The sequence below is a fragment of the Artemia sp. Qi Xiang Cuo genome, chromosome 1 (genome assembly GCF_049724085.1).
Source record: "Artemia sp. Qi Xiang Cuo chromosome 1, ASM4972408v1, whole genome shotgun sequence".
Classification (NCBI taxonomy): domain Eukaryota; kingdom Metazoa; phylum Arthropoda; class Branchiopoda; order Anostraca; family Artemiidae; genus Artemia; species Artemia sp. Qi Xiang Cuo.
This window is the reverse complement of record NC_142794.1, coordinates 43,628,335-43,643,932: the sequence shown is the minus strand read 5'-3', so window position 1 is coordinate 43,643,932 and position 15,598 is coordinate 43,628,335. Positions and strand designations below refer to the sequence as shown.

General features: G+C 37.8%; 1 protein-coding gene across 1 annotated transcript; it reads right to left on the bottom strand.

Moving 5' to 3' along the window:
* Positions 1-5,422: 5,422 nt before the first annotated feature.
* Positions 5,423-10,370, bottom strand: LOC148956349 (uncharacterized). Its single transcript, XM_089106089.1, has 4 exons — positions 10,256-10,370; positions 8,689-8,853; positions 7,091-7,306; positions 5,423-5,929 (listed from the first exon to the last, which is right to left on the bottom strand). Exons 1-4 carry the CDS (start codon positions 10,268-10,270, stop codon positions 5,498-5,500), a joined length of 828 nt encoding a protein of 275 aa, XP_088962215.1. The 5' UTR covers positions 10,271-10,370; the 3' UTR covers positions 5,423-5,497.
* Positions 10,371-15,598: the final 5,228 nt, after the last annotated feature.

The window sequence follows — 15,598 nt, the reverse complement described above, 5'->3', positions numbered from 1 at the left end:
GGGTGACTTTGAGAAAAAAATGAGCGTGGGAGGGGGCCTATTTGGCCTCCATTTTTTTGGTCATTTAAAAAGCACATTAGAGCTTTTAATTTCCGTGCGAATGAGCCCTCCCGCGATATTCTAGGACCACTGGGTCAATAAGATCACCCCTGGAAAAAAAAAAAAATAAAAAAAAAATAAACACGCATCCGTGATCTTTCTTCTGGCAAAAAATGCAAAATTCCACATTTTTGTAGATAGGAGCTTGATACCTCTACAGTAGGGTTCCCTGATACGCTGAATATGATGGTGTGATTTTCATTAAGGTTCTATAACTTTTAGGGGGTCTTTCCTTCTTTTTTTGAAAATCAGCCAAATTCTCTCAGGCGCGAAACTTTTAATGGGTGGCACTAAACTTGATGACAGTTATATATTTGAAATCAGCATTGAAATCTGATTCTTTTGATGTATCTATTGGTATCAAAAACCGATACTCTTTTCTAGAGTTTCGGTTACCATTGAGCCGGGTCGCTCCTTACTTACAATTCGTCACCACGAACTGTTTGATTAAGATTATCTCTATGTTGTTTTGTTTTGTTCTTTTTTCTTCTGCAAAGCACTTTTAATCTTATGGATAACAATGCTACATGGGTTGAGGGGCATAAGCCAAAGGTTGTTGTTTTTTTTTCTTTTCTTTCTTTTTTTTATTGATGGAACCACACAGTTTGGCAGTGCTGTTAATTTTATGGATAAAAATTCTACATGGGTTGAGGGGCATAATCCAAAGATTGTCGGGTTTTTTTTTTTTTCTTTCTTTTTTTTTATTGATGGAAACCAAAAGTTTGGTAGTGCTTACAGCACTATAATTGCTACAATACCGACTGGTGACATGAAGCTGCATTCGATTTTCTGTAGTCACGCTTCACTTTTCCTCAATCGGTCTAAAATTATAAACCTGTTTGGCGGTCACATTATCAGTAGTCCTTTAGGCTAAATAGGAGAACGTTGCAGAAAAAATGCAAATAAGCCCACAACGGAGAAGGACGTAACTGAAACTACAGCAAATCGAACGCGCCTTTAGCTTATTTGCGATCTGTCATGACATCCGAATCATTTATTCAAGGACTACTGCAAAGGCTTTTTGCGATTTGGGTTGTTATTGCATTAAGCCCAAACTTTCTATTATTGTCTTTACGGGTAGATAAGGATCAACGCATGTATAATCATCCTAAAAACGCCCTCTTTGGCTTTGCTGAAATTTCCTGTTTTTTTCCGAAGTTCGATATACTTTAAAGTAAACTGCCACACCAAGGAGGAGTTCTAGCACTATTTTTCTCGAACTGCTGTGCCGAAAGCGGAAACTGCTACGCAGTTTAGACTTAAAATACTAAAAAGAAGCAACTGTTTAAATGTTGAAATTGAGTTCAATAGTGCTTCAAAGTACAATAGTGGCTTTTGACCTTTGGGTATATCTTTCAGGTGCCTGACTCAGCACCCGAACAATCCATTGCCTTCGCTTTGGGTCCTTCGAAGGACGTGGTGGTCGGTCAGACCGAGTTAGTAGAAAACGAGACGACTCAAAGAGACACTGCGCCTGTCACTGCTCAAGAGGTACAATCTGGACGAGATAGGACTCGAGATGAAGAGCACTATCGTTCAAGTGGTCCTACTGATATTTCTTCACCCTCCCACGACCATCCATGTCAACCACAACTGCTACGGTACCCTGTACAGGTTTCAGCAAAAGGCAAGCTAAGACGATCATTTAATATTTCGTATTATGGAAAGCATCCTTGGCTTGAGTACTCAGTTAAGGAAAATTCGGTTTTCTGTTTCTGCTGCAGACACTTTGGCGGCACGTCAACCCTTCGCGGACAGAGATACGGGGCGAGACCGTTCATCGAGACCGGCGTTAGAAGATGGAAGGACATCTCCAGCGTTCTAGAAGAGCATGCGAAAAGTGACCGCCACAGGGACAGTGCAGTTTCGTGGACGAAGTTCAAAGTTATACAAGCAAAGGAGATGCAACCCATCGGATCTGTTTTGTCAATGGACAGGAATAAGGAGATTAATGAAAACAGGGAACACGAAAAGGCTTTACTGAAAGTAACGGCCCTACTGGGGCGACTTGGTACAGCCTTTCGCGGCCACGATGAGACTGAATCTTCGGCAAACTAAGGTCACTTCGTCGAAACTTGCAATCTTCTCGCCGAGTATTCTCCCACGCTTTTCAACAAGCTACAAAGACGATACAGCCACTATACGTCCCACGAACACCAGAACGATCTAATTTCAGTTATCAGATCTAGATTTCGGTTGACAGTATTACAAGAAGTTAGCGTGTCAAATACTTCTCTGTTCTTGCCGACGAGACAAAAGATATTTCGAAAACAGAATAGCTTGCCATTCCTCTGAGGTACTTCGACGAGGGAAAAGTACGAGAAAGACCAATAGGATGCTACCATATGAAAAGCCTGGATGCTGAGAGTTTAGCCAGCTTCATTCACGACACAGTGGCGAAACTTGGTTTCGACTTGAACTATTGTGTTGCCCAGTGCTGCAACGAAGCAATCGTGATGAGCGGGTCCGTCTCTGGTATTCAAGCGCACATGAGAGCAAAAGCGTCACAAGCAATATGCATTCATTGCCATGCGCATAGACTAAATTTGGTCCTTGCAAACTGCGTTGAAGGTGTTGGGACTGTGGGCTCATTTTTTTCGTTAGCCCAAAATCTGTACACGTTCATTTCCAACAGCAACACCAGACATCAGCTTTATGTCGAGTCCCAAAAGGCTACTCAACTGCCAGTCCTGGAATTAGAAAGGAGTGCTGCGACAAGATGGTCATACTGGTATCGATCTATATCGAAGATAAGATTCCGATATGAATGTTTTCTGGCTGTACTGTCTGCAGTCAGCGAGGGAGCTGATTATGAAGCTCGAGCAGAAGCAGCTGGGCTCCAGAGAAAAATGGAATCTTTCACAGTTATATTCCAGTTGCTCTATATGGAAACAATTCTGAGGACGAAAAACTCCCATTATGAGCAGCTTCAGAGAGCTGATCTGGTTATTTCTTATGTCTTACACCTTGATTCAAGCAACTTGGAAGGAAATATCGGAAATGTGGTATGATACTTCATTTGCATCGTTTTTGGAGAAGGCAAAAGGGTTTGCCGAAGGTATTAAAATGGAATTACCTGCCGTAAATAGACCTGCAACCGGATCCTCCTCTGCGAATCAGAAGGGACGACCTAGAAGAACTCAAAAAAGTATCAAATACCTGAAAGAATTCATGACCAATTCGCTGTTAGGAAAAAACTTTGTTGAATCCGACAATAGAGCTCCAACTCTAGCGGAAGAACTGAAAAGAGAATACCTGGAGACTATAGATCGTCTGATTGCGGAATTCGACAGACGGTTTACAGATAACCTTCCAGTGCTCAGTACACTCGAAGCTCCACAATCTGTACCAAGTTCATGGATGCAGGGCTGCTCAAGCAATTCTCTGAACTTTTTTCTGAAATGAACATTGACCAGATTCTTCTTGAGGCCAAAGCTGGTATTGCAAAGCGGCTTTTGCTCGAGGAGGAGGCAAAGCCAAAAAACTTCATGGACGTCATCGATAATATCGAGACACTTCCAGTGGCCTATTCAGAAATTATCAAAGTTCTTCATATTGCTGCCACACTTCCTGTCACGACAGCCAGTAATGTACGCTTGTTTTCTGGGCTGAAAATAGCGAAGTACCATCTCCGGTCGACCACAGGAGGCGACCGTCTTAGTCACCTGCTTTTGATCTTTACAGAGAAGGATTTAGTCAAAAACTTGGATTTTAACCAGCTTGTTGACGTCTTTGCGAAGATGAAACCACGACGGTTCCCCTTGTTGCCTTGAGTGTTCACTGATCTGTTTCAAAATTTTGCTGTATTTTTTGATTTTGTAAATATACTTGATCGAGCAAAGTTTTGCATCGTCATAGCCGGAGCGTGACTCCGACTTGGACTAAAGTATTTACTGTAAGCAGCGAGCTGAAGAATTCGGCTACAGAATATACTTCAGTCAAAGCGTGAGTTTCTAAAGAGGCTCGGCTTTCGTCAAGTTTTAGGTTCAGAAAAGTGGAAGATTCCCAAACGGCTGTTTTTTTTAACATCGCACATACCGCTTCCGCTTTCTTCAGATATCTGGCATTTTCCGAACCTATGGCATAAGAGCGAAAGAAGGAAAGGCAAAGCAATTGAGACAATTTCCTTAATTTTTACTGTAACTCCCACGGAAGGCAGTTTTTTTTTTTCGGATAAAGCTCGAGGCAATTTTTTTTTATACAAGCCTGCTTCGGGGCCCATGTCAATTGCTTGCCCACCCTAAGGTTTGGCTGAAATGGCGCCTCTGATTAAAATGAACGATAAAATAAATAGAAGAAGATCTTTAATGCTCGAAGAGGAGATTAATAGAAAATAAAAATAACAAACACTATTGACAATGCACTGTCACATAGTATTAAAATTAGAAGACAAACATAAAATTGTTTTAAATTGATTTTTGAAATTGGGACGTTAATTAAAGGCCTGCGCTTCTTTAGATCCAATTTAAAATTTTTCAAAAGTAGACAACTATCTTATTCTTGACCTATTATTATATGATGAAATAGGACTATGTTAGCAGGAAGACCATAGATAAACTCACGGCCCTTGTCGACTTTGGTTTAAATAAATTTTTATTGTAAAAACAAATTATTAAACGTACACATTAAACACGCACCTCCTGTGGGTAAGAGTGGATGATTTATGTATGGCTTAATTTTCTACGCTTTCGCATTTAGTACCAGGATTTCGTTGAGTAACACTAAATGGTGTTTGTTGATTTTTTTCACTTGAAGAAAGACGATAATTCTTTTCTCGCGAATATGAGTTCATTCTCTTGTTACTTTTTCTTGCTCTTTGGTCTCAACCTATCTAGTTATTCGGTAAGTATACTTGTGATATAATCCTTTGAAGATTTCTGGATAAAAACATCATAAGTAGTTAGAAAGATTCACCAAAGTGTGTGGGCAAGCTGGAACTGGCAAGCTTGCTGGAACTGGCTGGAATAGTTGAAACTGGCACTAGTGTCTAGTGTCGACAAAACACGACAATACCATCTAGCGTTTGGCATTTCTTGGCTTTTTTTAAAGCCTCGTAATTGTCTTCATTTTCAGAAACTGAGATCAGACAAATATTACTGCAATAATTTTGCCAATTACAATAGTTTTTTTTATTATTACACAGATAAAAACCAAGAAAAACCAAAGACTAGATGGCGCTGGTGTTTTTTCTTACGCAATTGTCAATTTCCCTTTTGTAATTCACACATGTTCATCTGGATTCACTGGATCTCCAGGTCAGGATTATATCATTAGATTTATAGTGATTGACTAATGAAGCAAATTTTCAAGAAAAATTGAGAAATAATTTAAAAACTAGTTTATTTGCGAGTAACAAAGAAAATACAAAAATTACTTTAAAAGTTTCTAATCACTGTCTCTAGTTAAATGCAGCAAATTGTGGGCTAAATTGGAAGGACTGAGGCTGGAAAGACTGAGGCTGGAACTGTCCAAATTGGAACTGAGGAAGTGTAAGGGGAAGAGCACGAGCTTGTTGCAGTTGTTGAGGGTTGGCATTCTGAGTTGGAGCAACAAAGGAGAATTGAAATCCCTGCGGAGTTCGCTGGATGAAGGTATTGGGATCAGATTGGACATTTGTAATAGGAGTTTGTTGAGCAGCATCAAATACGGGAGCTACTTGCTGCTGTTGAGGTGCAGGTGCTGAAGTTGCAACAGGTGCTGCAGCAACTGGGGCAGGGGCTGATGCTCTTAGATTAGGAATTACGTTCTCTAAGGCATCGGGAATCCCATTCTCATCAGCATCAGTGCTAAAGTCTTCTTCAGCGTTTTTTTGTTGTATTCTTTCTTTTGCCTGTAAGAGAAATCAAATATTAGTTTCAAGGCGCACGGTTTCAAGTTAATCCAAGGATGTCTAAAAATAATAAAGTCCATGGCAATAAGCTCTTGAAATAGTAAATGCCCTTGCTACTGTTACCGTGTATTAATAGTAACAGAATTCTGATGCAGACAGACAATAACGGTATTGAAATTTCTTACAAGTTCTTTGCTTGAAGCCTATGCACTTGAATTCACTCCTTATTATTGGGACCTATAGATTTCATTAAGATGGTATATGTTCAATCATTCAATTTTATTTTTATTTAAGTATTCCAGGTGCCTTTGGCCTCTACATCTTCGACTTATACGGAAAATTATGTTGTTTTGGTATTCCCTGTGAATCAGCTATTTCTACATAATGACTTATACATATTCCTCTACAGATGATTCACAAGTACACCAGTGTATTTAATGACAACCTATTTGGAAAGAGTTGTCTTAGTCTAAGTTTTGACTGCTACAGTTCACTAGACATAACAAGACTGCCCAGTTTACGGTGATGAATTCACCGTACACGTGAAAATAAACCCTTTACGGTAGACCTGAGACTCAAGAGTGCCAAAACAGAGAAAACCATTCTGGTTGAAGAGACCAACTAAAAATAGTACTGAAAGATCTACTAAACATAGCACTGTTTAGGTTAATAGGGTTAGGAGATCAAAATCACAGCTATTGCTATTACCTTGTAACGAGAACTTTTTTATTAGAAGACATAGAAGAAAGTTGTTTAGAGCTTATAAGTTTTCTTAAAGTTCTCTGGTTAAATTTAAATCGTTTGATTTGCTTTTTGAAGACCAATTATTAATGAATTTTTTTTCGTGTAAATATTGGAAATGTCTTCAGAAACTACTTGTATATTTTCCAGTTTGCTTTGAAGGAAAGAACTGCTCTTACGCTAACGGTATATTTTGATAGGCAGCATATTTTGAAAAAGTTGTCTTCTTCTTGGTAAGAAGAAGAAGACGAGAGAAAAAAAAGTTTCTTCTCTGTTAAATATAAAGAATAATTAACAGTCAAGGACAAAAAAACTTTGGATTAGAATTAGTTTAAACAAACGCATAGTAGCTTTTAGTTTCAGAATATCTTAAAAGTTGGTTTCAAATATTCAGTTAATGGTCAACAAAAAAACGTGTACCTGCGCAATTTCTGCAAGAGGAATGGATGGCAGATCAGCGGCTCCTGGACTGCCACTTGATGGTGGAAGAGGGAACGGTGCAACTGGAATATGATCAGCTTTGGCGACAAAACCCGCATCATTACCAGCCGTGTAGTCAACCACTTTGAGGTTGCCTTCTGGGTCAACAAACCCATATCTTCCATTTATGTTGCCTCGGGCGTCACGTGTTTCAACCTTAAAATTGATATGTTTTATGTTTTGAAAAAAAAATAATGAGATTTTCAGTGGGCAAATATGATTAGATATTTTAACACTCACAGGTGCATGGTTCTCACTGCCACTATTGCTTTGAAGTTAAATATATAAGGTGATTGATAGGCCCATAATTTGGTTTTCACTCTCAAACCAAAGAGTTTTTAAACAAACCGTAAATTTATTTACATACTGAAACTCCGTGATGCAATACTAAAGTATGAACTTCAAAGTTATACTTAGACTGTTTTTCTTAGATCCGCCACTTTAGAGCTGGCCAGAGAATTTCCGTTGCCACACTTTTCAAACAGTTACCATAAACAAGTTTATGGCTCAAGGGTAAATCCCCTTGAAAACTAGAAGACTTGAAGTTCCCCAAAATTCTCTAAATTTTCATATAGTTTGTCTTTTTTGTCTTCTTTAGGTTCATTGTTCTAATATTATACTGGTAAAATGATACACTTTGATTCGTAAATTGACGAAGCTTTAAAAAACTATAATAGAAACAAGAAAGTTAAATTTGGTCTCTGAACATCAGTGGCATCAATTTACGGAAATTTCGGGGGGGGGGGAGAAAACATTATTTTTTAAAACTAAGAGGTGGCAGTTTTCTACGTTTAAAAAAATGAAAATATCCAAAAAAAGAAATGTTTTTCAATGAAATTACCGCAAGAGTATTTTTTTAAATCTAGGGAGGATATAAGGGAGTGCAAATGCCCCCACCCCAATTGGCTCCATTGCTTAACATCCGAAGCCTTTATCTTGAAAATTAATTTTCTAAATTACCTGAATAATTGAATTATTCAATAATTCAATAACTTCTAAACACGAGTTGTTTTGACGTCATGCAAAGTCAGATTTCTACATCAGGCATGAATTTAAATTGATCACTGTTTAAAGAAATTAACCCGAAAAGCTTCCCTAAAGTTTTATCATCAGTTTGAAAGCAAAACATTTTTTTAATACACATCCTTTACAAAATGATTGGAAGGTATGGTAAATTGGATTAGATCTTATGTAGCATGGACTTGATTTACTAATACAATTAATAAGGAAATGTAGCTTTAGAACTAAACTGAAAAATGAAAATAAACAAATAATTTAATAATTTTTCAGAATTATGAGAAACATTTATTGGAACTATGGCCAAAATTTGACCCTCTGGACTTACTCTCATCTTTAATTATTTATGTATTTAATTTTGATTTCTTGTTTAAATTATGGTCCTCCGAAAATAATTAAAGAAAGTTTTTCACCTTAAACCTTGTACTCCTTCATTTATTGTTACATCTAACCATAGGCTATATTTTAAGTAAAAACAATTGATTCAATTAAACTAATAATCGGTAGAGCTTGAAAATTACCTTGAAAGTACCATCTGCGGCTTCATAACCAAAAGTATAAGACCCATCATCATTGACTTTGTTAATTTGCTTCAATATCGGAACTTGAGTAGTTGTTGTGGGTGATTCGTCACGAGCGCCTTGCGGAGCACACATAGCAAGGCCAACAATGGCTGAGACGCATAACTGGAATAAGATTTGGCACCATAATAATAATCTACGTTTCAAAAAACTAACTGCTAATGATATCAAACAGTTAACTATCATACCACTGATTCGTGACTTATCTGTTGGTTGTGACTATCGCAAAAAAATAAAAATAAATCCCCAAAGGATTTTTTATAGGACTTTTAATATCTAAGCTATTGATTAATTTAAGACGGGTTGTTCTTGTCAAATTCGTGCGTTGGATTTTTGTTATGTAGGAAGTTGTATTTCTGAAAGAGTCCACTTTCTTCGGAACAGACAAACTCTACTAAAATTAGAAAAAATAAAACCATTTTTTTTAAAGTGATGGGCCAGGCGAAGTCATTCCCTCATGTGTGCCTAATTCAGACCCCAATTGGCTGAAGTGGCTACAGTATGTTTGCTATATGCTTCTGCTAAAACAGGAAGGGATGGGCACCTTTTCCAAGATTGAAATTCGTCATTTAAAATGTAATGCAAATTTAATCACTCAGCCCCGTCCGTAACTTCCTATATCTAAAATAAAATAACCTTAATGTAGTAACCTTAATGTAGAATATTGCAAGTGCTCTACTGTATATTTCTAGTAAAGATAACAAGTGAATTAACATTCCCGTAGCTTAGAATAAAATACACAAGTAAATGGAATAAAATAAGTGAAAAAAAAATCTATGTAAAGTTGGCTTTGGCTACACTCTCCAGCCTCTATTCAAAATGTTACCACCTTTTACTTTAGCGGCTATTAATTTTTTACAGACCCACAGTTATTCGCACTAGTAAACTCCTTGTGCAATGTTATACTATCAATTACCCATTCGAAATCTAAACCTTCAACCTTGTTTGGTACAACCAAACCTTCCTTTCATGTCCCGAATCAGTGGCGTTAATTGGGGGTAGTGGATCAGGGGATCTTCGACCTCCAAATTTTTTTTATTCCCCACCCCTTTAATTTTTTCAAAAATAGCATTTTCGTTGTTTCCCTTGAAAACTGGCTGTTTGGGAACTTACATTGGGAAAAAAAAACAGCCCCCCTAGACTTTCAAATATACATCCCCTCTAATTTCCAAAAATCAACGCCTCTGCCCAAAATGAATAGAAAATATACATATTTTTCCAGCTAAATAATATACTTGTACTTTTTGAGCATGCGTTCTCTCCTTTGCCTAATAGTTTGATCTGGTTCGTAGTAAAATTATTAGGAATGTATATTCATCACTTCAAAGAATCTACTCCTTATCCATTTATCAATTCGTTAGACGTTTTGTCGGCCAATGTCTATACATTAAGATTAAGCAAACTTCTTTTACGTGTACTTTTTGCAGATTTATTACTTACAAGAGAAAATATTGGTGTGAATTTTTGTGGTAGAAAAAAGTACGTTCAATCCCATATTTATACTTACAAGTGTTCTAGACATTTCTATTGAAAGATATTATAAAACACCAGTTAAATTACTGATGATTCCAAAGAATGTATGAGATGTTATATAGGAACTTCAGACGCTTCCTGAAATTGAGCAGTTTATTGCCCTGAATAGAATCCCCCCTCCCTTTACAAACCGGTGCAAGACTTCGGGCTTTTTCGGGCGTGGTTCATCTTCCTTCCTTCTCATCAGTTTCTTGACACATGCATCTGTTCAGATCAATGACCACACCCAATCCGCTAATCTCATGATCTATGTAATAGCAGCTTTCTTACCGCAGTAAATTTAAATACTTCTTTTGAATACTACTTAACAAATATCAAATTTATCGGTGAAAAAAAAAATATTTTTAGTTAATAGGGAAATGTAAGTTTCCCTTTTAAACATTGAAAGGACGATGCTTATGCTCGAAATACATGAAAACTAGTCTATAATACGAAAACACACGCAAGTGCCACCCCATCTCATCGAACTCTCACTGTGGGGCTCACAACAAAATGTGTTTGTCCTATGTCCTGTTTCCGATTACAAGTAGTTCCTTAACGGTTAGGCGACAATACTTTATTTTGTATACAAGTGCGTTTATGTACACCTTAAAAAAAATCGTGAGTAAGATTTGAATCTAGAAATCATGGATTATCAGCTTTATTCTCAGGAGTAAAGTCTCATACAACTAACCCTTGAACCCTTGAAACAAAAAATACGGCGAATGCAAGTAAAACAACACATAAAACAAAGTCTAAGCGAAACTCGCGATTAAAGTGCCCTCCCCCCCTGAGAAAGCTATTTCTATCATTTTAATGCAATTAAGCCAGGGTTGGACTCGGCGGACCGGGACCAAAGAAGCTAGAAGACATCAAGTTGACCCCCCCTCTCATTGGTTGAACTACTCAGTTAAGATTAAAGGTAATTTTTTTTATATGAGGAAGGGGGGTGGGTGAAACTTCTATTTCTTGTTTTGGAAAAATTGGAGAACTACGTGGAAAAAATATATAAGGAATTACAGTAAATCTAGTACACATTTTTTATTTCATAAATTTATATTTATATTTTTTTCATATTTTTGAGAATATATGGCACACTCTCCCAGCAGATTTGTATAGAAGAGATAATACTAAAAATTACGAAAGAGAAAAAACAAAAACAAAATGATTTGAACTTCGTTGAAACATTTCGATATTAGATGAGCAGGCCTATTTTGTTTTGTTACATAGCTTAAAAAACAGGTAAAGTAGTAGGGGTAAGACCAGAATCTCCAGGTAAAGAGCCGGCTGGGGTCCCTCGCTAATGTGCTCGGCTAGTCGGTAGAAAAAAAGGTGAGCCTATGAAATTGCTAAGTAAATTGTCGGGCCTTAACCAAAGTCTTGATTAGTAAAATAAAAATCGGCTAGCCAATTGGTAAAATTTGTTATTGACATGTGATTTAACCACATATGGCAGTTCTTATTAGGAAAAATTTAAGCATCAAATGTAACAGAGAAAATAAACACAAAAAAGGAACATAATAAATAAACCAATTTAAAAGCAACTGCTGATAAATTAACAAATTTGAAAAACAGGTGCTTGTGGCATTGGACTTTCTTTGCATTTTGTAAAACATATTCGAATTCAATTTTATCAGGTAGCTGATAAAAAATCAACTTGGGGAACTCTTAAAAGGGAACTAGAACTATACATTTTCAAGGGTTCCATTGCAACTGAACCACCGTGTAACTGAACCCCAAGCAACTGAACCACCGTGTAGCTGAACCACCATGCAACTGAACCACCGTGCAACTGAACCCCCGTGCAACTGAACCCATATGTGACTGAACCCTCGTGTAACTGAACCCTCGTGAAACTGAACCTCATTTAACTGAGCCCTCGTGCAACACATCCCCCCTTGCAACTCAACCTCATTTAACTAAGCCCCTGTGTAACTAAAACCCCGTAAAACCAAACCCCCGCGCAACTGAACCACTGGACCACTGTATAACTGAACCACCATGCAGCTGAGCCGCCATGCAACTGAACTACCTGGTAACTGAACCCTCGTATAACTGAACTCTCGTGCAACTCAACCCTCGTCCTTGCATTGGGCAAAACACAAGTTAGAAGCTTTGCATGTTCAATCTTGTTAGAATTGTTGCTTTTTAAAGTCATAATATAAATAACTTTCAAGATGATTAATAAAAAAGCTCTGCTTTGTTGTCACAAAAACAAAGAAAATCGAACGTCACAAACTCTTAAAGCCAGATTTATTTCTATTTTTTTATGTCTGTTAATGGGGGTTCCCTTCGCCCTGTCACTGTCTACGGGTCTAGGCGTTTATCTCCCCCTCTCCCAAGGAAAAACCCTCCCCTGTAAAATACCCCCTCGCGGGAAACTTGGTTTTCCAAATTGAAATATTTCATTTGGGTTCTGTTATTTTTTAGATTAGCTGAGAAGTGCTAAGGAAAATGGAAAAGAGAAATTTATGTGTAAGTCTGGCCCCCCCCCCTCCTCTACGCAAAAATGTTGTTCTCATTAAAAATCTTTCAGAAACCCCTCCCCCCCTTCAGAAAATTCCCACACGAAAAATGTCCGTATGTTTCCCAATAGCAAACAGTTTCTGTAAGCAATGAACTTGTTAAAAAAAAAACTTAAAAAGGTACTTTAACTTCTGCAATGGGGCTCTCTGATTGTTTTGTAGCTAGGGAGGGAGGGAGATACCTCAAAGGGTGCGTTTTAATGCCAAAAAGTCTTAATTCTTGTTGAGCCTTCGGAAAATGGCAGAATTAGCTCTAGGGGAGAGACGAGAGCAGGATGAAGGTAGAAATTAGTTCTAATCCCAAGGTATTTCTAGTCTTTTTTATAAGTCGAAAGTGATTGGATACCAATCAACCGCAAGGGATATTCTTCGGAGGGGGATTTTTCACGGGGAGGTATTTTCCAGGGGGAGGGAGGGTATTTTCCTCGAGGTGGTATTTCCCGGTAAGTATTTTCCACAGAAGATGTTTTTCCCTAGGGGGAGGGGCTGGTTGCCCTCCAATCACTTTTGACTTTTAAAAAGGGCACTATAATTTTCAATTTCCAATCGAACAATAAAACGTGATTAACAAAAAAACCACGTTCCTCGGGGCAAGGGCTGTAGGTTATTGCAAGTTACCCATTGTTAAAATTTAAGGTTTTTTTAGAAGGGATGGTCGTAAAAACTTTGGAGAAGGCTCATTCGATCGAAAATTAAAATTTCAAGTTCATTTTTGAAAAATCGAAGGTAGTCAGAGGACAATCAGACTATCCCTCTTAGCCCCCATTTTCTCCCCAAATGCATTCGATCAAAGTAAAAAAACAACTCTTTTTTCAAACATGAATGTCAAATAACCATACCTCTGGGGTTAACAACCCCACCAGAAGCTCCTGGAGCAAGGGCTGTAAGTTAAGCTAGTTACTGAATGTTAACAAATAAGTTTTTTATAGAAAAGATTTTTGTATGAACTTGAGGGGCTGGGTTACTCATTCGATTAGAAATCAAATGTTTCAGTGCACTTTTTAAGAGTTAAAAGTGATCGAAGAGCTTCCACCCCACCCTCTTTTTCCCTCAAATACATCCGATCGATTATTCTGAGATGACTATTTGATTTAAAGCAGATCAAAGGTTAAATGACTATGCCTCCAGGGTTCACAACCCCCAGCTCCTGGTGCAAGGGCTGTAAGTTATGCTTGTTGCCTATTGTTAACATACAAGGTATTTTCTGTTTTTGTTTTTTATCAAGAAAAGTGGGCATGTTTGATCCTATAAATAAAAAATAAAGCATGGAGCATTAAGGTCCAACCTTAGGGAAATATCAAGAAGAATGCCAAACACAATTAAAAGACATTTTTTCCTTTATTGGTTGCGAAAAAGAAATACCAGTAACATCTACAATGGCTGATGGCATCAGCCGTCATATCGCTCTGAAATTGTTTAGGAGCATCTTCAACTAAATCAAGAGATACTTAGTTCATCCAGTTTTACAAGGCAACGTATCTGTAATGTTTCGAGAACAGCTGAGGGTACAAACATGAGGGTATGAAGTTTAAACTTTCTGGGCATGTTCAAGGAATGTTGAAAACAATCTGGAGTGCAACCAGTCGCCCTCCCATTTCCTTTTTAGCTGCAATCTCCTCTAAGACATCTGATCAAAATTCGTTATCTAGATTCACAAAGGATAAATATTTTAAACACGTGTGTTTATTACTTAACGTCCAGAAAGGTTTGATTCGTCTGAAAAAAGAGAAATAAATCAGCTTTAAAGCCTTATGGCTTCGTTAAATAGAAACTTCTTTCTTTTCAAAAATAAAACAAAGCTTTTTTATGAATGATCTTGACAGTCGTTTATATCATGACTTTAAGAAACAAACAATTCCAACAAAGTTGAACATGTAAAAATTCTAAACTGTGCTTTATCCAATGATATTGCCTCATATTTTTAGAATACTGAAAAACTGTGTTCAGTGGTTCAGTTTTACCTTGGTTCAGTTACACGAGAGTTCAGTTGCAAAGTGGTTAACTTGCACGGTGGTTCAGTTGCACGGTGGTTCAGTTTCACGATGGTTTAGTTGCACGGTAGTTCAGTTACACGATGGTTCAGTTACACGGTGGTTCAGTTACAGGGGTTCAGTTGCTTGTGGTTCAGTTACTCGATGGTTCAGTTACACGCACACCATTTTCAAGCAAATGAGCTTCCTCTAAAATTTAAACGACCACCCCTTCCATAAAAACGTATTATACCCCCAGAACTTTTGCTCCCAGACTCTGGAGGATTGTGTCAACCCCAAAGGCCTTGTTATGTGATCTTTGGACTTTTTTTTTAACAAATGGCTATCTCGAAATTTCTATTGGATGCATTTGGAGAAAAGAAGACATGGGTGATGGAGGCGGATAGCTGCCCTCCAATTGCTTTTACTATTAAAAAGGGTACTAGAACTTCTCATTTTGAATTCAATGAGCACCCTTTGAAGTTTATACGACCACTCTTTCGATAAAAACATTATATGCCCACGGGGCATAAATTACAACCCTTGCCCTGAGGACTGTTAGGGTGGGGGAGGGACTGTCATCCTAAAAGACATAATTCCCGGACCTTTCAACTATGCTAAACAAAATAGCTATCTGTGTTTGGTGAAATTATGGGCGTGGGGTGGGCTGGTTGCCCCCCAATCACTTTCGTTTATTAAAAAGGGCACTAAAGCTTTCAATTTCCAATCGAATGAGCCCCTTTCGAAGCCTATAAGCCTACGACAACTCCTTCTGTACGAAGTGCCCTAGTCTAAAAAAATAAAAGGAGGATATGTTGGACCTTGGTTGTCCGATTGGTTCAG

Coding starts and splice junctions, on each gene's coding strand:
- LOC148956349 (XM_089106089.1), bottom strand. Junction 7,307..8,688: donor CCGCAGATGGTACTTTCAAG/GTAATTTTCAAG, acceptor ATCAATTTTAAG/GTTGAAACACGTGACGCCCG. Junction 5,930..7,090: donor CTCTTGCAGAAATTGCGCAG/GTACACGTTTTT, acceptor TTTCTCTTACAG/GCAAAAGAAAGAATACAACA.